General features: G+C 38.8%; 4 protein-coding genes, 3 non-coding genes and 1 pseudogene across 8 annotated transcripts; all 8 read left to right on the top strand.

Moving 5' to 3' along the window:
- The first annotated feature begins 131 nt into the window (after positions 1 to 131).
- On the top strand, positions 132 to 2,271 carry LOC141822509 (small RNA-binding protein 11, chloroplastic-like). Its single transcript, XM_074709954.1, has 5 exons — positions 132 to 268; positions 353 to 481; positions 1,538 to 1,606; positions 1,696 to 1,802; positions 1,954 to 2,271. Exons 1-5 carry the CDS (start codon positions 256 to 258, stop codon positions 2,002 to 2,004), a joined length of 369 nt encoding a protein of 122 aa, XP_074566055.1. The 5' UTR covers positions 132 to 255; the 3' UTR covers positions 2,005 to 2,271.
- A 4,765-nt stretch (positions 2,272 to 7,036) lies between these two features.
- Positions 7,037 to 9,786, top strand: LOC141821060 (receptor-like protein kinase HERK 1; annotated as a pseudogene).
- A 517-nt stretch (positions 9,787 to 10,303) lies between these two features.
- LOC141821059 (protein NETWORKED 2A-like) lies at positions 10,304 to 14,821 on the top strand. The gene is made up of 2 exons (XM_074708422.1): positions 10,304 to 10,648; positions 11,767 to 14,821. The coding sequence occupies exons 1-2, from the start codon at positions 10,381 to 10,383 to the stop codon at positions 14,142 to 14,144; spliced, it is 2,646 nt and encodes an 881-aa protein (XP_074564523.1). The 5' UTR covers positions 10,304 to 10,380; the 3' UTR covers positions 14,145 to 14,821.
- A 329-nt stretch (positions 14,822 to 15,150) lies between these two features.
- Positions 15,151 to 15,223, top strand: TRNAE-CUC (transfer RNA glutamic acid (anticodon CUC)). The gene has a single exon. It is a non-coding gene; the product is annotated as a tRNA-Glu (tRNA).
- Positions 15,224 to 15,321: 98 nt separating this feature from the next.
- Positions 15,322 to 15,394, top strand: TRNAE-CUC (transfer RNA glutamic acid (anticodon CUC)). Its single transcript has one exon. It is a non-coding gene; the product is annotated as a tRNA-Glu (tRNA).
- Positions 15,395 to 15,471: 77 nt separating this feature from the next.
- Positions 15,472 to 15,544, top strand: TRNAE-CUC (transfer RNA glutamic acid (anticodon CUC)). The gene has a single exon. It is a non-coding gene; the product is annotated as a tRNA-Glu (tRNA).
- Positions 15,545 to 15,709: 165 nt separating this feature from the next.
- On the top strand, positions 15,710 to 22,623 carry LOC141822048 (deaminated glutathione amidase, chloroplastic/cytosolic). Of its 2 annotated transcripts, XM_074709466.1 has the most exons (10): positions 15,710 to 15,901; positions 17,377 to 17,513; positions 18,820 to 18,948; positions 19,200 to 19,258; positions 19,346 to 19,458; positions 19,564 to 19,656; positions 20,330 to 20,432; positions 20,578 to 20,660; positions 20,770 to 20,797; positions 22,613 to 22,623. In XM_074709466.1, the coding sequence occupies exons 1-10, from the start codon at positions 15,710 to 15,712 to the stop codon at positions 22,615 to 22,617; spliced, it is 942 nt and encodes a 313-aa protein (XP_074565567.1). In that variant the 3' UTR covers positions 22,618 to 22,623. The 2 variants fall into 2 exon arrangements, with proteins under 2 accessions (XP_074565567.1, XP_074565566.1); XM_074709465.1 differs by lacking the exon at positions 22,613 to 22,623 and having other exon boundaries at positions 20,770 to 20,970.
- Positions 22,060 to 24,201, top strand: LOC141822047 (uncharacterized). The gene is made up of 7 exons (XM_074709464.1): positions 22,060 to 22,189; positions 22,272 to 22,547; positions 22,633 to 22,664; positions 22,811 to 22,879; positions 22,969 to 23,137; positions 23,206 to 23,861; positions 23,947 to 24,201. The coding sequence occupies exons 1-7, from the start codon at positions 22,078 to 22,080 to the stop codon at positions 24,199 to 24,201; spliced, it is 1,569 nt and encodes a 522-aa protein (XP_074565565.1). The 5' UTR covers positions 22,060 to 22,077.
- The last annotated feature ends 40 nt before the right edge of the window (positions 24,202 to 24,241 follow it).

Here is a 24,241-nt window from a genome sequence, read left to right as displayed (position 1 = left end):
GAAGAATTGGTTAGGTTGGTTGAATTTGTTAAAATTGAACCGAGCCGAACCAAACCGGTTCACTCGTTATGTTTAGGGTTTAAGTTTGGGAGGTTACCGCGCCGTAACCAGTCCGTCGCCGGCCTCTCTCTCTCTCCGCTGCTCTCCTCTCCCCTCGCCGTGGCCGTTTCCCTTCCGCAGCCGCCGCCTTGCAGCAATCCACGGTTGCCGTCGCAGCCAAATCTCTATTTCCATCTTTGAACTGAGCAATTCTATATGGCCTACTCTGGTAAGCTTTCGCTCGGACACGGGAGTTTATGATTTGTACGCTATCGAATGATCCGAGCTCAAAATGGAATCTTGAATTGAACAGCGCAAGCTTTGATCTGTGGATGGGGAAGAAAAATGCGGTGTTCGATGGCGAGGGACTTCTCACAGGCATTTTCTTTTCCTGCGAGGAGGCTACTGGTTCGCTTCGCTTCAAGTAAATTGTTCATCGGAGGTATGATCTATATAGAATAGTATATCCCAACCAGTGTGGTATAAAATCTCCATGGACTTGTTCATTTCAGTTAATTCTCTATTCTTGTTTCTTTATCTGCTCCTAAGTTTCTCTCGACTTGAATTTTTGGGTTTTCTCAACATTAGTTCATGTAATGAATTTTCATTTCCGAAAACATTGACTTGTTTGAAATAAAATGAATAACAATCATTCATTGTACACTTTTTGTTATCCTAATTCCTTCAAGGAATATAATGGAATGAACAAGATGGTACCATTTTTTACAACTTGGGAAATTTTAGTCTCTTCCACTTCTCCTTGTTTTGCTCTTGACTCACCTCTTGAACACTTTGCCTGGCACTAATCCACTCATTGTTTCTAATCAATTATCTGAAACTTCATATTTTGGTTCAGTTAAACCTCCATGTTTAGACATGGTTATGATTGCCAGAACCCACACAGAATTAATCCACTCATTGTTTCTAATCAATTATCTGAAACTTCATATTTTGGTTCAGTTAAACCTCCATGTTTAGGCATGGTTTTGATTGCCAGAACCCACACAGAACATTCGAAACATTTCACATCCTGCATTTTGAAGATGAACTACATTTGGAGGCACTTGCCCTCTCTTTAATTCACTAATAAACTTGACTGCATTTCTGCATGCTCAATGTTTATAACTATCTGAAATGCACATCAGCAGCAACAGAAGTTTCAAGATATGCATGCTTCTTGGACTAATATTTGTAATTCTCTTTTATTCACTTTTGCGCGATATGTTAAGGATTACTTCTTGAGTATAAGAATGCTGCTACTTCTCATTCTTGGGCTAAAGAACAAAGATCAACATGAGCTGTTGCATCACATTATCAATTTAACTGGTTGCCTTAATTTATGTCATATTGAGTTTTTTTTTTTTTTTTTTTATGTATAATCTGTTTGTCATTCTTGATTTTCATTTGTTCTTAAATTGGTCTTAATTTAAATGTGAAAAATTATAGTGATCTGTACTCAGATAAACTTGTCACATTGTTGTGGCACACCCAACTGCAGGCCTTTCTTTCGACACGAACGAAACTGCCTTACGAGATGCCTTTGCCGAACATGGTGAAATTGTACAAGGTAACTAACTAAGCTTCTGAATTTTTCGCCTTATCCGATGGTATGTATGTATACTTGTATTCGTAAATGTGGGTGGATATGTATGACAGTGAAAGTTATATGTGATCGGATGAGTAGCAAGTCGAAAGGATATGGTTTTGTCCAATTTTCCTCCCAGGAAGAAGCAGCCATGGCTTTGCAAAAGATGCACGGTGAGGTATGGCAAATTTGTTCCATGTTTATCGTCTATATTCAAAACCTAACTACTGGATCTTGCTGAATCTCAATGGTAGGTAATATGTTAGTTCATATTTGCTAATATGTTATGATGGATGAGGATTTATTTTTTCCGTCATCTTCTGTATCAGTCGTTGGATGGAAGAAACATCCGCGTGGAGTACGCAGAGAAGGAGGGGTAAAGCTGCAACAGTCGCGGTTGGGTTCCCAGCTATGTAACAACTAAATATCAAAAGGGATGGAATTTAACATCATCTTGACGTCATAATGACGTCATTATATATACATCATCTTGATATCATAATGACGTCATTATATATATATAGGGGTTGATAAATATTGTTATCCTGAGCGTGTCTTCGTGAGCGACTTGTGAGCGACAACTACGTGGCAACACTGACGTGGCTGGGAATTCTCTCCGCGCGCACGTGGCGAAAAATTAAAACCCTACGCCAAACTTGTTCTCGCGATTCTGCTCCCTTCTGCACTCTTCCCCTATCGGCCGCTGCGCTCCCTTCTCCCCTTCTCCCTCTGCTCGCCACGCTCCCTTCTCCCCCTGCCGGCCGCCGCGCTCTGCTCTCTTCTCCCTCTGCTCGCCGCGCCCTCTGCTCGCCTCTCCCTCTTGTCGCCCTCCGTCGCCGCCCCATCGCCGCCGATCTTGCAGCTCGACGAGAGAGCTGACGACGTCGTCGCCTCTCGTCCTGAGAGAGCTCGTCGCCGGCGTCGCCTCCCCGTCCCGATCGCCGCCGTCGCCACGTCCCGTCACCTTCATCTAGGTTTTAGGGTTTGCTAACCCTAAATCCCCCAAAATCGCCTCCCCGTCCCAAAATCGTGGCCGCCGGGAAACTCTGTATGTGTCTTTATCTATACAAGTAACAACTTTAAAGATTGTTCTTTCTCCCTATTTTGGACAGTGCTGCATCCTTACCGACAACCATGGTAAGCAAATTTTAGTCCTTTTACTTGTGAAGATGTGGTTTTATAGACTTGACATATAATCTGCTTATCCACATTTAATTAGTTTATGGCCAAGTGATGAGTGATGACCAAGTTTGTTTCATAGTTTGAAAACAAAGAGAAGAAGATAGATTAGTACAGGAAGTTCCAGCATACAATGGTTTGCCAAAGAGTAGTTTTTTGGCTGACGAAACAGCCAAAAGGAGGTCTGTTTCATGAATTTACAAATATTTCTTTGGTGTTTCCTGGCCTATGGTAATTGCCTCATATATTTTGCATGGTAACATGTTTCCTCCTCTTGTCTACTAAGACATAAATTGTTTACATTTCTATGTTGACTAGTTTCTAATTCAAGTAGTTTCTTTATTTTAATATTTTTTGTTAGAATTGCATGATACAATTTCCAATTTAACTTGTTAACATCAGTAACGATATTGAATTAGATCATTGTTGCATAGAATATACCACTTGGAATGATTTGTGACAATAGTTAAATTTTGAAAATTCATTTGATGTCAATAAATTCCAGTTTAGAAATTATTTATACCACTTGCTGTATTGGATACTAAAAGTCTCCAACTCAGTAATTGTTCATAACAACAAGAACATTGCTTCTCAAGTAATTGTGTCCTTATTACAGTATTTACTTAAACTATCAATATACATTTCTAATTGAACATTGAAGATCACAGGAAATGCTATAGGAATCAATCTAAGACTATTCCGTGAGTTTGTGTATAGTAAATCTAATGTTCTTATTTGCTTGTTGACAGGTTTGAGTTGCAGTACCAGGCCTTTATATTCTAATTAACTATTTCACATATCTTAATTGTTTGATTAGATTTATTGATCTTTTTTTTAAAAAAGTAGGATGTTGCTAGTGTGACCCAATTAAATGTGAGTGTGGAAGATGTTTTTGCAATTGGGGATCGTCAGCAGACCATAAAAACCTTAGCCAACATGAGCCATTGCTTATCAGCTGATGGTGAGGTAAGTTTTATTTCTTCCATGATTTTAAATGAAGTTGATGCATCATACATATTTGCCTGAATGTTTCTTTATAAACTTATTTTAAAAAATTTCTTTACTGCTTATGCTATCTTGACATGCTTCCTATGCTCATGGTGGTCATAGGTTTCTTTTCTGAGAGGTGGAATTTGTCAGGCTCGAACATTACACAGTACTTGAAGAGATAGATGCTGTCTACAAGTGGCTTACAAAGGCTATAGTTTGATGGGCCTCACAGTTAAATAGGATACATGGATAATAGAATATAACTTATTCTATGCAATGAATGATTTTGTTATATTGTTCTTGGAGTAGTTGCAGTTAAGTGTGTCCATCTTATTGGTAGATTCTTCTTTTTAATTTTGTTATTTTGGCAGCGTTTAATGGATATGTGAGTTTGTGTAAATCTTTTGTTCACAAGTGAATGATTGGGTGTGGCTTTTTGGCAGCGTTTAATGGATATGTGAGTTTGTGTAAATCTTTTGTTCACAAGTGAATGATTCTATTATTTTTATAAATATTAAGGGTGTGGCTATAGGTCGCCGCCACCACAGAATGTTGATCGACTGAAACAGACGTTATGGTTTGTTGGCGTATCCATATGCATGCATGTTTGCAAGTTTATGCTTTGAAACTGAAGTTTGCTCTAATTTCTTTGGAGATATGGTAATTATTAACTTTGCACTAATGCTGTATGTAATATGCATGCGTGGACAGGCAAATATAATTAATAATAAGACTGTGAGATATTTGAGTATAACTCTAGCACATTTATGTACGAATCTGTGAATCAAAGAGAAGTAGCACATCTCACCAAAAAAAATAAAAAACAAATGGCTAGCTACATAAAGATGAATTTTAGTTTGTGAAGTTGAATACAAAGTGCTTAAAATTGCTGCATGCATGACCTCGGACAGTCACATATGGAATTCCAGATTCAAACTTGGATTGTTTTCCTAAATAACATGAATAAAAATTAGGGATTTCATCCTTATTTGTAATCTATTAATTAGTAAGTACATTTTGAAAATTTTATAATTATTTATAAAATCATTTTTTACTATTATAAAATTATTTTAAACTCAAGTTATTAGAAACACACACTGTTCATCATTCCTTCTCAAGTTATCTTTTTCTACTACATCTTCTTCAAAGGAGACTTTGAACAACACACTGACCTGTTCTACCAACAAGGAAATCTTAAATCAAACAAGTCAGGTACAGGCTTAAGAAACGTTCCTCAAATATACAAGCTTATCTCCCTGTGATCCCCAGATGCCATGGGGAACAAATTAAAGTTTCATTTATAGAAGAAAAAAACTAAGATGAACATCACGGAATACATCAAGATGCGTTAAGAGCATCGAGCTGTTGTTGTAGTTCCATAAGATCATCCTCGACTTCTTTTGTTTCTACTGCACCAGGATCTGTTTCAGCAATAGGGAGTTCATGGATGAGGCCCTCCGGTAGAGCAGCTGGTTAACAATGACAAGGGCCGGTATTGAAGAAGAAATTTAAAAAAATTTGAAGTAGGAAAGAACTAGGTCTCGGCATGAGATACTAACCTGATGAAGAAGATGCATTTATGGTTTCAATCTCGTTGTCATCGACGACACTGTACAATGATATATACAAGTTAATCTAAAAGCCCAAAATTAACTGGCAAGTCTATTCAAAACCTTATATTGAAGACTCTAGAAGGATAAAGTGGGAGATAAAGCATGCTAAAACATTGTGGATAATGATACAAAAACTATAGATGCTTCACAGCAGCAGTAAGTAAAAAAAAATCTAATCGAAGAAAACGAACTGACATTTATGAACAACAACTGTAGTGTAAAAAAAAACTTGCAAGACAGAACATTCAGTATGATATTTGCCTTAGTAATACTATGAATAATCACTCTGGGACAAAAAATTAGGATAGTTGTTTTAATTTATATAAGATTAGGCACCTTATATTCCATTCATTATAAACATGGAGCAGGCCGTCATTTTCAGAAGATTCAGCTTCTAGCTTTGCTTTTGCAGCAACTTCTCTAGCTGGTTTTGCTTGAAGGTACTCCTGTGCACTATATATTGCATTAGCATCCAATCAAGGCACATAATTAATTAATTGAAATAATCTTTTTCAGTTCATACCTTCTAGAACATGAAATTAACCTGTCGCTCAATGCAGGCTCCATTTGAACATTAATGTGGATTCGGTTTCATTTCCATGGTAGGGAAAAAATCTTTAGGTAAATTATATCCCTGAATTAGCAATGATGTACTAAGGAAAATAGAAATTATATAAAAATTTGGACAAAGGAAAGAGAAGAATATTTTATAAAATGATTGTTAATAAAATGGAGAAAAATCAATTTGCTTCATTTACAGTTTGCTTAATTTTCTTTTAGAAAAGAAAAATAATATCATATAATTCTTTATGGGAAATCTGAAAGTCCCAAATAATGTGGCCATATGTACAAATACTGCAGGGTGGGATCAACATAAAGCACAACAACAATTTTACAAGAAACATCAAACATATTTGAAAATTAACATATTTTAGTATAAAGAGTTACCAAACAAGGCGAAACATTCCCAAATTTCAACAGCCACAACCTATTTGTTTACCAGCCACAACCCCCTGAAAATTTCCAATCAGTTATTACATGGATTCCATGGAGAAAATAATTGTGATGGATTACATAATACATCAAAGATCACTTCATGCAAAGGTAAACAAACATTATAGCAGAAACAATAAGATACTACATTATTGTAGCAGAAAAATAGTATTCCCATAATTGTAGCAGAAACAATATTTTTGATTATTTTAGAAGGGGTTGATAAATATTATTGGTTTTGATGTGTTTATTTTATATTTAATGTGATTTTATTTTTAATTTTTAAGTATAAATAAATGTATAAATATGAAGGTCGATATAAAGTCAAGGACCAAATAAACTGCATTTAAATTGACGAGTTCAAAATCCGCCTATTCTAAAGTCTAAAGTCTACGGTCTACAGTCTAAACTACCTGTCAGCGTTTCCACTGGGACCCGCATAGTCCTGCTAATGGTACCGCGGGTATTGTTTCGAGCCGACGTTTAAAATTGCATTAGGGAGATGGAGCTTTCGTCCCAAATTTGATAACTTCGTCAATGGCGGCAAGTTGCATGACGTATTGGAGAGAGGACAGAAGACGTCTTTCTCTTCCCTTTGCCTTTGCGCCATTGCAGCGCGTGAAGCGGAAGCCTCTCTCTCTCTCTCGTCCTTTTCCCATCAAGTATGGAGCCATGGAGGATTATCGCGGCCTGCTTGTGAGCTGGGGAGCAAAGTAATGGCGGCTTGCGCTCCGCGGTGACCCAACAGACCACAGCGGCCCGGAATTAGGGTATTTCTCTCGCTCTGATCCCTTTCTTGAGTTCGAGACTGGATTCTGTGATGAGGTTTGTATTTTGCAGGGTTGGATTAGGAGCAAAGATTGAACTTTTGATGGCTGTGGGAATCCTAATCCTTGGGCTGGTTGTCTCCTTGATGGCGTCAGTTCCATGGTGCTTCTGTGCATTCGCCCCTGCAGACAACTACCTGATCGATTGCGGGTCTCCGACCAACACCATCATCGGAAGCAGGAGCTTTGTGGCTGATTTATCCCTTTCCTCCACGCTGACGACGCCGGAGAACATCTTGGCGAACACCACTCGAAGCCCCGGAGCGTCTTCTCCCGCCTCAGCGCTCTATCAAACTGCCCGCGTCTTCACAGGGCCATCCTCCTACTCCTTTTCGATCGAGGCGCAAGGCAGACACTTCATCCGCCTCTACTTCTTCCCATTCGTGTACAGTGGTTACGACCTCACGGCCGCAGCTTTCACCGTGTCGACTCAAGATCTGGTGCTCCTCAACAATTTCCGCTCCAATTCATCGTCCATGAAGGAATTTTTAGTAAATATTGCTCGTGACACCCTCATCCTCTCCTTTGCACCATCAGGAACCAGTTCCCTGGCCTTTGTGAATGCTATAGAAGTAGTATCAGCTCCCGATGATCTAATCACCGACGGCGCACAAACTGTTCGAATGCAATCTTATCAGGGTTTATCAGCACAAGCCTTCGAGACAATTTATCACCTCAACGTGGGTGGCCAAGAGGTCCTTCCAGATGCTGATGTTTTGTGGAGAAGTTGGGATGCTGATCTGAGGTTTTTGATGGATGCCGCCTCATCTGAAACTTCGAATTTCTCCGGACAGCTCAATTTTCTTGAAGGAGGAGCAGCTGAAGAGAGCGCCCCGAGTATGGTATATGCCACGGTGAGGGAATTGGTTTCGACCAATACTTCTGATACAACGATCAATATGACATGGAAGCTCAGAGTCGATGCCGGTTTTAGCTACTTGATGAGGTTTCATTTCTGCGACATTGTGAGTCTTGCAGCTGATGAGCTCTACTTCGATGTCACTGTGGGTAACTGGCACATTCTCACTGATTTTGATCTTTCCAGCATCTTACACCGAGAATTGGCTGCGCCTTATTTCGCAGATTTTGTTATAGAAGCTAGTGACACCCCGGATGAGCTTTCTATCAGTGTTACTCCTTCGGATTTATCTGTTGCTCGCAATGGCATCCTTAATGGCCTTGAGATTTTGAAGATGAACTTCTCTGTTGGCTCCGTGACCGTGGTGCCGCCGCCTTCCTCTGGTTCTGGTTCGAAGAAGAACTTAGGTATCGTGGCTGGCTCAGTGATTGGATCTGTTGCCATTTTTGTTGTTGCTGGTGTTGTTCTTCTAATGGTGCTACGACGAAGGAAACCCCGCAGCAAGAAGTCTGTTGGAAGTTTGATGCCTCTCTCCGATGATCGAAATTCGATCGTCGGAACTGCCTTCTTCTCGGAGAAGAATGGACAATTCGGTCACCGCTTCCCATTTGTCGAGCTGCAAGGAGCAACAAATAACTTCGACGATAGTTTGCTGATCGGATTCGGTGGGTTTGGAAAAGTCTACAAAGGTGTGTTACGAGACAACACAAAGGTTGCAGTGAAGAGAGGGAATTCAGTGCACAAACAAGGTCTCAAGGAGTTCCACACCGAAATCGAATTGCTATCGCAATTGCGCCATCGTCATCTGGTGCGCCTTGTCGGATTCTGCGATGAGAAGAACGAGATGATCCTTGTTTACGAGTACATGGAAAGTGGAACTCTCAAGAGACACCTCTATGGTTTGGATCTTCCTCCTCCTCTTAGCTGGAAGCAGAGGCTGGAAATCTGTATTGGAGCAGCGAAAGGGCTTCATTACCTTCATACGAGTTCGACGAGGGCCATCATCCACCGCGATGTGAAGTCTGCGAACATTCTACTCGATGAGAATCTATGTGGCGAAAGTATCAGACTTTGGATTGTCGAGGACGGGACCGGGGTTGGATCAGACGCATGTCAGCACTGCGGTGAAAGGCAGTTTTGGATATCTTGATCCTGAGTACTTCAGAATGCAAAAGCTAACTGAAAAATCTGATGTTTACTCTTTTGGTGTTGTGTTGCTCGAAGTTCTTTGTGGCAGACCAGTCATCGATCCCACATTGCCGATGGAGAGAATCAACTTGGCAGAATGGGGGATGAAGTGGCAGAAGGAAGGGGAGTTGGAGAGGATTGTCGACCCGCAAATCGCAGAGACAATGGATCCTGCATCTCTGAGAAAATTCGGAGAGACAATCGAGCATTGTCTGGTGGCATCGACCCACAATGGCAGATGTACTATGGAATCTGGAGTACGCGCTGAAGCTTCATGAGCATGATGATGCCAGTCTCTCCGAGATCAATAGCACAGTTCGCATTGCTGAAATTTCGCCAATGGTTCGAGGTAGTATTTCTTTGCAGGAGTTTCATGGCTCGATCGCGAACGATCATACGGATGCTTCAATGGACAAAGTGTTTTCGCAATTGATGGATTCTGAAGGGAGGTAAGGTGTGTGTAGTTTGCTGTAGAAGGTTGTTTGTTCATCATGGTTGTGTGAGTTTCTCTCGGCTTGTTTGAAATAAGATGAATAAGAATCATTCATTGTACACTTTTTGTGGTACGATTTTCACCAGTGGAAGTTAATTGGGAAACAGATCTAATTATTTTGATTGCGATCATACAATTTCAGTTCCAGTTCCAAAAAATTTGAAGACAAATCTCTTCTCTTCTCGCTTCGAGTTTGATTCCGGAGATGAAGACAGAAGCCATCCTGTTCCACTGGCGCGTCTACCAGAGCAGAGGCCACTTCCTGTTCCACGGGGCGGGCTGATAGCCGTCCTCGGCCCTTTTTGCACGGCGATCTGCCTAAGAAGACGAAGCGGAGTTAGGTCCTGGAGAAACCCTTTTTCTCAGCGATATTTTTGTTAATTAACCCGATAAAAATGAAATAAGGCACGGAGTGGAAGGCTATTCGTGGATGGGTGGAGCGCGACTTCTGCGACCGCGGCTGATCGCCGCCGCTTTCGCCGAAGCCTTCGTTCCGCTGCGAGACGTCCACGCATCCAGATGGCGCGCGGCCCTCCGTCTCCCTTTCCCTCCATTTCGGACTCGATCTCGTATTTTACCGATCCGTTCCCCCCTCTTTTGCCCATTTTACAGCCATGGAAGACCCAACCTTTCCTCTCTGCGCGACCACAGCTTGTTCTTCTTTTCACCTTGTCATCCACCTCGGGCTCTTCCTCTTTCTGCGACTCGCGTTCCTTGCTTTTCGCGGATTGGCAGAGAAGGCGAAGAGATGGAGGGAGGGGCGGAGGAAGGGATTGCGAGGGACGCTCTGTATGCAGAGGGAGGAGAGATGTGCATCCGCATGGAGGTGGGCGACCGACATCAGGGCGGAGCAATCCGATTGGCTCGAGAACAACCTCCGAGGTTCGTCCCTTAACCCTCACCCTTTATTTTCTTATTTACCCTCTTTTTTCCATCAATTTGTTATTTAGGGCATTTATCACTGAATAACTTTCTTGGAATCCATTCTATTGAGGAAACAAACAAACAAACAAACAAAAACTCAAGAATTTGGAATCAAAATCTCAGGATTGAAGAAATTGGGATGAAATTTCTTCCCTCGATGTTTTGATGGATTATCTATCTTAATTTTGTTTTCCTTTTGTTCTGGTTTTTATTGTCAAAAAATATCAATCTATGAAACAGATTGTGTGATCACACAAATTGATCATGTAAAACACCACTCATGGTTTTGATCATCCTATGTGATTGTCTCTATTAAAAGAGATGATTTCGATCAACACTATTTGTGCCCTTTTCTGAATGTTCTTTTGTCTAATTTGGCCGGATCATATATCTACTTGCATACAATACTCCAAAACTTATGCATTGCCTTGTCATTCCTGTAACTGGAATCAGAAGAATAGCATTGGATGAATACTTGGATTTCAATTTTCAAGATCACAAAAAATTCCATTGCAAATAAATCTGTTTTTTTCCCCATCTTGCTTGTAGTTAGCATGTTGTTTTTGTAAATCTTTTATAACTTACATATACCTTGCTTTGATGAATCTACCGCAGTCCTTTTGCCGTTGGTTATTTGAAAAATAGTTATGGAACAATATGTGATTGCTTCACAAGTTACCAGTTAAATCTCTGTATTCAAAATTCTTACATTTTTATGCCTGTTGTTACAATCTTATATTTGAAATGCCAGAGCTTCATTAAGTTACATTCGATGCCAGCCCATAGAATCAAGGCAAAACACATGTATTTTGAAATTCACATGAAATAGATAGCTCGGTGGAACCTTGCTTATGTACCATTGACATTTGTTTATCGTCCAATAGAAGCGCTATACTTGATCAAAGAAATCATCAGTCCATCCTTCAGACTTTTATATTTCCCAGATATGTTATTTCTCCAGAATCCTTATATTGATGTGTCGCAACTAGATAGTCTAGAATTATTTTTGAACTTTTATATATTGAACATGATTTGCTATCATGCTATTTTCTGAGTGCAAATAGTGTCGGTTACAGAGATGGAGCAAACAGTGACAAATATACTTAGGGTTGTTGAATCAGACACCAATTCCTTTCCTGAAAGAGCAGAATTGTACTTCAAAGGGAGATCAGAATTGATAGGTCTTGTAAAAGATGCCTACAGATCCTATAGAACATTGGTTGCGAGATTGGACTGTGTCTCGGGAGAACTAAATAAGGCCAACTACATTATAGCGGTTAATTGTCCGGACCAGGTCCAGCATCCCATGCTAGAGGAAGAGGAGGACAAAAATTTTGCAAAAGCATTCATCCCAACTGACCCTAGCAAGATTAACAGGAGAACTGTTGACAGATTCATAGATAAAAGAAAAACTGAATTGCCTGTAAGGAAGGTGGGTGATACAAAGGCCAGATCTCAGGTCGATGACATGAAAGCACAAGAAGAGATAAATGACCTTCATAAAGGAATACTAGCTCTGCAAGTCGAAAAAGAAGCTGTCAAGAGCTCATATGAGAGTGGTATAGTCAAGTATTGGGACATTGAGAAGCAAATCATTGATATGTATGATGAAATGTGTTGGTTGCTGGACGAGCGTAGCGCTGCTGGAGTCATCAATGATGTCAAGGATGATATGCTGGCGACAGAGAAAACCCTTACATCCTGTGAACATGCCGTAGGTAGACTGCAGGAGCAGAGAAAGATATTATTGGAACAAGTAATACTAGAATCTGAAAGAATTAAAATTACCAAAGAAAAATTGAAGGCTCTAATGAGAGATTGTTGTGAATCTGGGATGGATAATGAAGAAATAGTCACTGAAACAACAGAGATGATCTTCATTTCTGAGAATGTCGAGGAAGAAGATTCGCTGGACAAGGCTAAGCTAGAACTGCAAACCATACGGGACAAAATCAAGAAATGTTTTGAGATGAGCCCTGGAGTCTGCACAGTAGAAATCACTGGACAGATAGATAAGCTTGTAGACAAAGTTGCCTCATTGAAACTCATAGTTTCATCACAGATTGCACAAATAAATCAATTAACTTCAGATATCAATGAACTTGAAAAAAGTGCAAAGAAATTGGAAGAGGAAAAATTGATTCTAACCAAAGATTCAGCTGTGCCAAATGTAAGATTAACCCTAGATGAGTTGAGAAAAATTGAGGCGATTGAGAAAATTATCAGAGACGAAGAATTAAGTTTCCATGAGAACTTAATTGAAATTATTCACGTCATTAATGGTATTTCAGAGATGCTTCTGCCTTGTGAGCTTGTGGAAAATGCTTGTGTTGCAGATGCGCTATGCAAAGATGTAGAGATAACCGAAATCCATGACATCAAAGAGGATTTGGTTGAGGGGATTCATATGAATCAGCCGCTTGCTGAATTATTAGAAGATTATTTCCAGAAAAAGGCAGATGCTTTACTTAAAAAAAGTGCTTCAGAAGTAGGCAATAAGAATGATGTGGAGATGAAGAATAAAAACTACATCCTAGAGATGATTGCTCTGATAGGGGAACTGGTGAATGTCATTACAGCAAGAGATGGGGAGATCCAATCGCTAAGGGCCTTAAAGGCAGGGTCTAATGGTTCTGCAATTACTCCATCTGTTGAAGACTCTTGTCACAGTGAAATGTTACCCTCAAAGCCTGCAACTACCACGAAGGATTCTGAGATTTCTGAATTCCCTCTCCAAAGTGATTCCTTTGATTATGGCATTAATGTGGAGTGTGTCAATGAGCAGAAGTGCATTTCATCTACTGAAGAGAAGTTTAGAAAAGATGTCAATCATTTGTTAGATAAAAATTTAGAATTTTGGTTAAGATTTAGCACAACTCACCATTATGTGCAGCAGCTTAAAGCCAAATATGAAGAGCTACTTGCTGATATTAATAAACCGAGTGACAAAAAGACAGAAGAAGGCAACAGTCAGGCTGTCAAAACTGAATCAGAATCATTTGCGAAAAGTCTGGGTCAATTCAAGACTGAACTCGTGCTGTGGTCAGAGCAGAGCATGCTGTTAGGAGGTGAACTGGAAAGGAGGTTCTCATCTCTTCGCAGTATGCAAGAGGAGATATCAAACATTGTGAACATAGGTTCATCATCTGGAGAACCATTGTTCACTTCCGACGAAGCCATAAGATTACAAAATGAAGCGATGAACATGAAACATGAAAGCGGTAAATCTTTGAGTCAGCTTCTGTTGGGACTAGATCAAGTCAGGGGGATTCAAACTGAAATCGATAAGCAGTTAACTATTCTATGCGACAACTTTCAAGTATATGTATCAGGAGACACAAATGATCCGAACAAGGAAGGAGTACCATTGAGCACCTTTTTTGATCTGGAGCCCAAAAAACCATCAACTTTTTCTCGCATTCTCCCCCTTCTTCGGAAGCATAAGAAAAAGTAAGCAGCTGGTAAGTTGATGACAATGTGAACAGCTCCACTCCAAGGTGTGGCTAGCCTCTACCACACAAACTGGTACATCTGTTTTTTGAGCCTGTCTATGTAGAATTTCTCACTTGTAGTTGGGCGCCTAGGATTTCATTACCATCCATGAAGGCTTTTTTCAAGCACATTCCTTTCTTGTTGGAATGTACACCAATGAAGGCCTCTCTATTTGAGATGAGGTTAAATCTTAGGATGCAAAACTACCTTTCCTGTTCACAATCGTTTGTCTTCTATTTGTACACGAAAACATTGAAAAGTAGCTCGAAAATAGTCTCTTTTTTTTACCCATGTTGCTGATACAGTACTTGTCATTGTGGACAAACACCAACGAATGTTCAAAGATTTCTACAGGTCAATATTGCTTATATTTCTCTCCAAAATGAAGCAAAAGGGTGTTGATAGTTGTTAGAAGCTCAGTTTGACAATGACAATGACAACACAATGATTGTATACTGATGAAAATCTGTGGCCTCTCTTCATGAGATTGAAAGCATCAAGTTCAAGTTAAATCTCATACCATGCTAATCAAGCAGCAGCTAGTGTAGTAATTTATGCCTCATGCATAAATGGAAAGCTCATAAATTATTTCCTATTGGTTTTAAGTTAAATTTTATCTCTACTTGCAAATGCTGTGAATGCCCACTGAGATGGTGTTGTCTCATTGCTGTATGAAAATAATATTGTTCAATGGTAATTTTATTTATGTTTGTGTGTCCAATGTGTATATATGGAATGTTGTTGGGATGTAAACAAAATGTGCCATCATGTTACCCAAGAGCTTGATGAAAAATTTAAAATATAATAAAATAATACACAGGTCTTACAACATCCGTTGTAGTCTAGTTGGTTAGGATATTTCTCAAAAGACCCGGGTTCCCGGGAAGTTTTTATTTCTCGACATTCCTTCCTTATTTATGAGCCTTATTAAATAATAATTATAGAATCTAATTGATGATATTATGACTTCCGTTGTAGTCTAGTTGGTCAGGATATTCGGCTCTCACCCGAAAGACCCGGGTTCGAGTCCCGGCAACGGAAATTTTTATATTTCTCCACGTTGATTAACCCGATGGCTATTGTTAAATAAAATAGTAAAAGATTGATATTTAATAAAATAATACACAGCTCTTACAACTTCCGTTGTAGTCTAGTTGGTTAGGATATTCGGCTCTCACCCGAAAGACCCGGGTTCGAGTCCCGGCAACGGAATTTTTTTTTTTTTCGACGCTGATATTCTGTAAAATTAAAGGACTACCTTTAATAAAAAATACGTAGGTCTTACAAAATCCGTTGTAGTCTAGTTGGTTAGGATATTCGGCTCTCACCCGAAAGACCCGGGTTCGAGTCCCGGCAACGGAATTTTTTTTTATTTCTCGACGCTGATTCGTTATTTTGTAAAATTGAAGGACTATTTAAGAAAAAATATATGGGTCTGATTCAATAAACTAATAATTACAGAGGTGTGATTTGATAAAAGGTCTAATTTGTTTTGTTATTTATTTTCCGAAGCTCTGGGACTTGTCGATGGCCTTCTCCCTCCGGTTCGCACCTCGAAACCTTGCTCGATCTCCCGTCCTCCGCGCCGCCTCCGCCGTCCGAATCCCCGTCTCCGCCCGTTGTTCCATGGCGGCTAATCCACTGCGGGTGGGCGTCGCACAGATGACCTCCACCAACGATCTGGAAGCCAATTACAACACCTGTTCTCGTCTCGTCAAGGTAACCCTTCCTTCCCTCTCCACGTCTCCGATTTTATGTTCCTTTTACATAAATATATTCTCGATCAGTTTCTTATGCTATATACTGTTTGCTTTGGCATAAAAACTTCACCTTTGCCAGTGTTAATATCAAGCGGATCTTTTTTTTTTTTTTTTGGAGTAGGTTCGCTTGTGTTTATGTAGAGATAGTTTACAAGCAAATTCAATTTTTATGCGTGCTTATTTTTTTGTCTTGTTTGTTTAAGAAATCTTTCTAGCCATAGTTTGATGGGGATGGGCACAACTCGATGCATAGTTTACGCTTTGCTTCATGATAAATAGAGTCCCTTTTACTTCAATATTTGTTTCTTTTTATTTTAACTCACAGATTTTTTTTGTCATATTTCAAACGATCCAACACTGATCTGCGACTGAAATTGATAGTGGTGTAAGTTGCGAATCACTAAAACTATGTTTGCTAGTCTGATTAACTTGATTGGCTTTGGTGCCATTTCTGTTTGGTTGTGTCTGATCTTTCTTCAACTTGGCCCTATGATGGCATCTAATATTTAAGAGGTGTAAATCACCTTATGCTGGAGACTCTACTGTCATTTTCCTTCTTCTATCAGCTGCTACTTTTTCGCTGCTCGAGAGTGAAGGAGGGTAGACAATGCCTAGAAGAGCTGATCATAGTTTTATCTTGGGATGTAGAGTCAGATATTACTTGTGAGTAAGCTGACATCTTCCCTAAAGATAGACAGAAATCACCTCTGGATTTCTAATTTTATGGTTTTTTATTTGGTTTCATATTTTATTGTATTTATATTAGTTTATATATATGCTTAAGTTCTTGAATTGGATCTAATTATATGAAAAAGAATCTATAACAATTCTCTCTCTCTGTTACCACTGACTGGATCACTTAGATCTTTTCTTACCAGATTCTCCATACTCTTAGTTCTTGTCTATCTATCTAGAATTTTCTATCCTTCTATCTAGGTAAGCTTGGTCGACATGTCTTGTGTTTTTTGCTCATCTTTTGGGCAGGGGCTTTGCATCTTTTTTCATTTCTTAATACCCCTTTTGGCTGAATCTCTAGAAACAGTGATACTATTTTTCTGTTTCAGCAAAAATTTACAAGGAGAAAGATATCTTCAATATCCAATAGACAGGTTCTTTAGATCAAATGGTCTTACACTGTTTAAAAGGAGATCATTTTCTTGTCAACCATTATGGGCCCTGCCATGACAGCTAGAATTGCTTCTATGCCTGCATTGTAAAGTTATATATAGCGTGTACTAGAATGGAATTGCAGGGCTGAAATTCACAGTTCTTAGGCATTTGTGGATAACCTGCTTTATTATTTTTTACACTAATATATTGAATTAACTGTTATTTCTTGCTCTTTGATCTTCCTCATTTCTATGTTTCTGTACTAGAACCAGAATGTTATGTTTTTCATTTGTGAAGTGTGATGTGTACAAAAATTGATTATAGGAGGCTGCTGCTGCTGGCGTTACTTTGCTATGCCTCCCTGAGGCGTTTTCTTTTATAGGAGCTAAGGAGGGAGACTCACTAAAAATAGCTGAACCGTTAGAAGGACCAATTATGCAGAGATATTGCTCACTTGCAGGGTGAATTATTTCTTATCTTTCACATCTTTGTCTTTTTGTTTACTATTTCACCAAAAAATGACTACTTTATGCAAAGATAGTGATCTATGTTGGTTTTTTTCTTGGAGAAATACACTCTTTCAGTACATATACATATAAAGCAATCCTTAGAAATTGGTAAATTCAAACCATGATTGGATATCTAAAATATTTATACTCTGGCTTGCTAACAACTATAGAAACCTCTCTAACATTGTATTTTGTTCAATTCTTTGCACAAAGATTAAAATCTCTATTGGATCTTCATTTGATGTTGGGCATTATCTTGAAGCTACCTATCCATTTACAAGGTACAACAACTACTGATGCTTAAAGTATCTGATGCTCCACATGAAACAAAAAAAATGTGAAGGAATGCATTTTCTTTTTGTTTCATCTGCATGAAATTAATGATTTTCAGTGTTTGAGAGGTTATATTTCTTTTACAATTCTTATGCTCCTCAATATTTCATGATATAAACTCAACCTAAAGCCCCTGTAAATCAAAGAAGTTATCATTTTGAAGCATGTGCTGAACACATAAGACCTATATTCACACCTAAAAATTCATAGGCGCAAACAAAGTAATATTTTTGGCTGATGTATATCGATATTGAAGTTGACAAAAGGGGTGGCTTGGTGCTTAAGACTTCCACAGTCTGACTATTGATAGCCTGAGTATGATCAATTTATGAAGCCAAACATCTTTAAAAAGAAAGAATTTATGTGACCTAAATCTTTGTCACCTGAGTTCCAAAACCGCAGCCTCACACAGTGGTCGAGCAATAGTGGCTCCACAAGGATAAACTAAAGTACATGAATCTAGTCATAGGAACTTCTTCATATTGACACCAAGAGCCTCATGTTTGAGTCTAGCCATGGATCATGTCATTTCCACTATTAATATCTCTTGCATTTTAATTTATGTAAAAGAATTGCTCATAACTGACATGCATGTTGAGATGGATTTGTGGGTCACTAGGAATGGAGTAAAAATATAATCAATACTACTAGGATCAAATTAGGTGTGACTTCAATAGAACTATGATGGTGCAAAGGATGAGGATACCTACTTTTGAAACAATAACAGAAGTTTTCTTGACTTTGAAAGATTGTTGACATCTTGTCTTTTACTTCCAAGTTACCTGAAACATAAACCAATTAGTTGGAACCTTTAATGCCAAAATATTTTCTTAAATTCTACTCCCACGATACTTGTGGAAACACTTCAATCTATTTGGGCTGTTTTCATCCATCATACGTCTAACTTTTTTGATGTCTGCGGCAGAAATTCAAAGATTTGGTTGTCACTTGGAGGATTTCAAGAGAAAGGACCAGATGATTCCCATCACTACAACACCCATGTTCTGGTCGACTGTACCGGAAACATCAGGAAAATATACCGTAAAATTCACTTGTAAGATCTCATTGCTTCTTACTATCTTCATCAGTTATCATTCCAGATTGTAATATCAATTATTAGTCTACCATAGGTCTTAGCTTTCAGTTCAATGACAAAACTCAACAATAGAAGTATGCCTTGCTTTAAATTACACTTGTTACTGAATAAACCTCTACTTTGCTAGGTTAAATATCATTACTGCTATTTTGTGCTCTGCTACATTCATGGGGAAGCCTAATTGTTGAGTTGATTTCTATCATCTTTAGGTTTGATGTGGATGTCCCTGGCAGTATGGTTTACAAGGAGAGCAACATCACAGCCCCAGGTACAAACTTCGATATGTATATGATAGTTATGAGTGGTTGTAGAGCAACCCCTTGTTTTTTATACATCATAATGTTCAAATCACCAGGTGACTCGATTGTAGTAGCAGAGAGCCCTGTTGGTTTACTTGGTCTTAGTGTCTGTTATGATTTGAGATTTCCAGAGCTCTATCAACAGTTGCGTTTTCAGCATCAAGCACAGGTTTGTTGAAATTTGATAATGCAGCTCATTCATGGCAATCTATTTCTTTTTTTTTTTTTAAAACCTGATATGTTCCCTTCTTTTTCCCTGTCAATTTTCTCCAAGATTCTGTTGGTTCCATCTGCATTTACTAAGGTAACAGGGGAGGCGCATTGGGAAATTCTTCTTCGTGCTCGGGCCATTGAGACTCAGTGCTATGTACGTGATATTCGTATGCTCTATTATTTCAATAACTTTGACATATTGCCAAATATAAATGAAAAAAAAAGAGAAAAAAGATTACATCTCAAAAACAAACCAAACTGATAAAAAGGGCTCCTAATAGTTAAGTTCCTGGGTATAAGCCTTCTACAAATATTGCTATCATGAAGAGACCGCCAAGTTGCTTCTACGATAATTATATAATGCCATTTCTCTCACATTTCTTTCTTTAGTTATGAGTTCAATTCCCTTTTTAAGATTCGGGTGAAATAATACTCCCAAAACATTTGATATTTGAACTTATTTTTTTTCCAAATCCACAAATATTTGTAGTTATATTGATATATATCTTGGTTTTTCGATACTCTATTCAGTGCTTTTCCTCTTCCCCTCTCCTCTTTCCATTCTATTATATATATAATGTGTTTCATCCTTGCCTGGTGACCTACAAACAGAATGGAATGATAAGTCATGAGAAGATTTTTTTTTTTTTTTGTCTCCATGTACTTATGCAAACAATATCAGTGTTGGTCGGCGACTGAAATTTACATGTTTCAACTATGTCAATCAAATACCAATCGATACTGATGGACCAATTGATGCCAAAAATATCAATGGTACTAGGAACTTATTTGCTTGTAAATAAATACCTCTGAAGCCTCTTCTATAGGTCATTGCAGCTGCTCAAGCTGGAAGACACAATGAAAAAAGAGAAAGTTATGGAGATTCTTTGATTATCGATCCATGGGGAACGGTCGTAGCTCGTCTTTCTGGTAATTTGGAGTTTCATATTACAAAGTTACGATATAGTAGACTAACTCTTTCCATATTTCTGTAGTCATTAAAACCATGGATTCATCACTTTTGTAAATTCTCTTTAACATACATCTTCTCAAACTGCCCGGATTCATGCAACAGATCGTTTGGCCACCGGAGTTGCAGTGGCTGATATCGATCTCGCAAAGATTGATTCCGTGCGAAACCGGATGCCTATCTCTGCGGTAAGTTCCTCGGGCTCTCTACGAACATTCTTTTACACAAGATTCATTTTCTTGGAGCTTGCTTGTCAGCTCTATACTGAAACATAACTTTCCTCTTTGGTTTCTTCAGCATAGGAGACTCACAAGTTGCTCCAAGTGTTAATCATGTCGTCTATGGATAATGCATTGCTTATTTGTTCCTAATTTGGCAACAAAACAGAGCTTCAAATTTTAAGTTTTATTAAGATTCGAATAATGTAACTAGTGTACATTAAAGGGTAGCCGAATGTACAAAGCTCCTGTCAATGTGGATTTCAGAAAAGGATCTATTGTATGCAGTTTTATAATTTTGTAAGAGGTTATGTATTAATTGTGATAATTTATTTTAAATATTTTAAAATATTATTTTTAATGGTGAATTATTTTAGATATTATATAATTTTATAAGATTTGTGATGATAATTGTAATTTTATTATGCATATATTTATTTTTGATAATTTAAAATTGGTAGGGCTGTAATTATCCATGCATTGGCAACTAACCCTTAAAATTGACATTTTTCTATAAATAGGATCTTCCCGCGTCGTCGCCTTTGATAACAGATCGTCTCAAATAACTTCGTTTTCTCGTTTGATCGAATCATTCTCCCCAATTTCCCCCCTCTTTCTTCTTCGACGAATCTTGAGGCGATTGGTATTGGAAGGGATCAAGGAGGGCTTCTCTACGATCGACGTCCCCTCGGGGGAAGATCGAAGGGATCGACGCTCATCGGGTACGTTTAATTTCGTTGTATACTTGGGCGGCAACGAGCGAGGGTTTTTCCAAAGGTTAGAGATTGGCGTGTCGATTCTCATACGCATGAGTACTTTGGATTCGAAAGAATGATTCTTTGGCTGGAGGTCCGAACGCTGCCAAAAACGTTTCTCTCGATCGTATAAGAATTCATTAACGTAGAGCAAATTGTCGTTTGTGTTCGTGGCAATTTGCATAGATGTTTCCGTCGATGGTCATTGAATGGTAAATAGCTCATGGCCTTGGCCTTTTCTTTTCGTCAAGAAGGAAAATGACACCTAGAATTTCCAGTATCCAAGAGAGAGAGAGAGAGAGAGCACATTTCTGAGATTTGTTGTTTTAATTACCAGAAACCACTCATTATCTAAACCATTTTTACATCAGATCCTCTTCCATTTGGATGAATTTTAATGCAGTACAAAAACTGGCAAGCATTTGGCTTATGCTCTAACTTATCCTCAAAGTGATACCTTTGTTATTTCACACGGCAAGAACCAATTTTTCTCTATATTGAATTCAAGAATTCTTATAATCCACATGTTTATCTTGTTTGTAACTATTTGCCCTCTGAGAAATCACATCTGAATTAACTGCTTCGAAACATGGATTGTTGAAGGTTGTGCGCAAGAGAAAATAGGCAAGCAAATGGAGAAATCTCTCCAACTTCCAATGTCTTCAAAGAAGAACAAATCAATATGTAGCAAATCCTATCTGGCAAAAAGTTTAGACTGGGATAGAGATTTCCTTACAAGTGAAGGTAACCAATTAGTTATAGAACTAGCTAGGACATGTTTGTACTGAAATGTAGAAGCTTGTGGATCTTATTGTTTCATTTACAGGTGTTCTGGATTATGATGAACTGGCTAGCCTAAACAGCACGTTCAGGAAGATTGAAGCATGCTCACTTTCTGTAATTCCCGAGTTAAAAAGATCAACAGAGACAAATTCAACTTTATGTGATGATGATAGCTTGGCCTCGGAGAACCTCGAATTACCCTTGTTTGAAAACAAAGGTGTTTCCATGAAGACTCTTGGTGCTGGTGTAAGGACTTCGGGATCGGAAAAGTTAAACAAGAAGAACATCCCAAGAAAGGGTCGCACAAGGTCTCTTGAGTGTAAGAACATTTGACTTGATACTGAAGATTCCTAAACTATTGCTGAGGGGCATTTGTTGCTAACAATTGATCATGCTTCTTTCAGTGCCAACCAAAGTTGAAGTTTCTCGCTATAAGGTATGATTGTTGAACAATCAGTATTTCATGCATCAACATCACCAAGCTTCTTCATTCCAAATTGTCTAATTATTTTGGATCAGTAATCACTATTTCATTCCATTGGTCTAAACATTTTCAAATATGATCAACTTGTGTTACCCCAGAATAAGTCTCCTGTAGTAGCAGGACAGTACGGCACTAGCAACCGTCGTCTTCAGAACACTTCGAGATGGGCAGTAAGTACTGATTTACTCTCTCAACTTTAATCTTTCCTTTATCTAATGTTAATTCTTTTGCTTGTACAAATATTTATTGAATCAAGTTTACATTTGTTTCTTTGATGAAGGGTCATGAGGGACTTATTGGTGGAAAGACAGTCTCAAAACCAACTAGTGCTTTGCCTAAATCAAATCTGTCGACAGTGCCAGCAAAGACAGTTTGTGCTCCCGGAAACATCCAAATAGGAACTAGAGAATTCAAAGAAAAACCAGGTATAATTTCAGAGTTTAATGTATGAGTTTGTTCTTGTTCACCTACCTTTATGGGGTGGCTTTAGCAGGCGAAGTAGCTGTGCGAAAAGCTGTTGTAGCTTTTAAGCAATTCAACAAAGGCTCATCCAGCAGCGTTTTAAAGCCCCAAGCATCAAAAGCTACCTCGAATTCGACCAGCGATTCATCACGCTGGACACATAACTCACCACCAGAGATCACAAGGATGAGAAGTACTTCTCAGGCTACCAATCACTCCTCTGCTGGATCAATGGCTAATAAGGCATCCTCATCTAAATCAAATACTAATCAAGCATTCTCAAGGAGTAGCACAGCTAGAACAGTCCACACAAGTGCAAGTAACTCCTCGACATCTCGAGGTTTATCTTTCCCAGCAACTCCAAGTAGCTCCTGCCACAATGTTGGTTCAGTATCATCTTCGTCGATCATCTGTCCTGTTACATCAGTAATGAATGGTGATGAAGCTGGTTCTTCAATCTCATCACTAATGGCAGTTGATGCTGACAAAATCCATACAACAAATTCTAAGTCATCTTTTGATTCTGTAAACCCGGAAGACGACTCATGCATATCGCATATTTCGAAAAGTTCCTTAAATAATCATGCAATGCCAACATCTTGTAAAGGAAACAATTCAAAGAACAGCCATGGCAACAGAACAGGAGCAAAATTTGGCAAACACTCTACACTTGCTATCTCAGATGTGGTAATCATGTCTAATCCTGGATTGTTGCATTTCTTTTCATGACTATATATTCTTATCTGAGTTGATTTTTGTTCTGGATTTGCAGAAGAAACCCGCCAACCGCAACGTTGGAACTCTTCCACAGACTAGCCAACAGCCCAAACCTCTGAAGGCCACAAGCCAAACAAATAAGAGTGATGCAGCAAACAAAGCAAAACAGACCATGTCCCAACATGCCAAACCTGCAACGAGGAACAAGATCATGAATGGCCATTCAAGGACTACTGCTTCGTCCCGCTCTTCGAGCATGGAATCCCTACCATTTGTCCAGTTTGTGCCCAGTGGCTCCAACGGCTCTTAACTCTTTTGCAGTTTTGCAACATCACAGCCCATTCAAGGTT

This window comes from Curcuma longa, chromosome 2, assembly GCF_044706935.1.
Source record: "Curcuma longa cultivar G26 ecotype Majalengka, Jawa Barat chromosome 2, ITB_CL_G26_1.1, whole genome shotgun sequence".
Taxonomy (NCBI): Eukaryota; Viridiplantae; Streptophyta; class Magnoliopsida; order Zingiberales; family Zingiberaceae; genus Curcuma; species Curcuma longa.
The sequence above is the reverse complement of the archived record's forward strand: the minus strand, read 5'-3'. Positions and strand labels throughout refer to the sequence as shown.

Bases quoted from the DNA above. Each gene is read 5' to 3' on its own strand.
- LOC141822509 (XM_074709954.1), top strand. The intron at 482-1,537 runs GTATGATCTATA...ACCCAACTGCAG, and splicing joins AAGTAAATTGTTCATCGGAG to GCCTTTCTTTCGACACGAAC. The intron at 1,607-1,695 runs GTAACTAACTAA...TATGTATGACAG, and splicing joins ACATGGTGAAATTGTACAAG to TGAAAGTTATATGTGATCGG.
- LOC141822047 (XM_074709464.1), top strand. From the start codon at position 22,078: ATGGAGAAATCTCTCCAACTTCCAATGTCTTCAAAGAAGAACAAATCA. The intron at 22,548-22,632 runs GTAAGAACATTT...TGCTTCTTTCAG, and splicing joins TCGCACAAGGTCTCTTGAGT to TGCCAACCAAAGTTGAAGTT. The intron at 22,880-22,968 runs GCAGTAAGTACT...TATTGAATCAAG, and splicing joins TTCAGAACACTTCGAGATGG to TTTACATTTGTTTCTTTGAT.
- LOC141822048 (XM_074709466.1), top strand. From the start codon at position 15,710: ATGGCCTTCTCCCTCCGGTTCGCACCTCGAAACCTTGCTCGATCTCCC. The intron at 15,902-17,376 runs GTAACCCTTCCT...AATTGATTATAG, and splicing joins CCTGTTCTCGTCTCGTCAAG to GAGGCTGCTGCTGCTGGCGT. The intron at 18,949-19,199 runs GTAAGATCTCAT...TATCATCTTTAG, and splicing joins ATATACCGTAAAATTCACTT to GTTTGATGTGGATGTCCCTG.
- LOC141821059 (XM_074708422.1), top strand. From the start codon at position 10,381: ATGGAAGACCCAACCTTTCCTCTCTGCGCGACCACAGCTTGTTCTTCT. The intron at 10,649-11,766 runs GTTCGTCCCTTA...TGTCGGTTACAG, and splicing joins GCTCGAGAACAACCTCCGAG to AGATGGAGCAAACAGTGACA.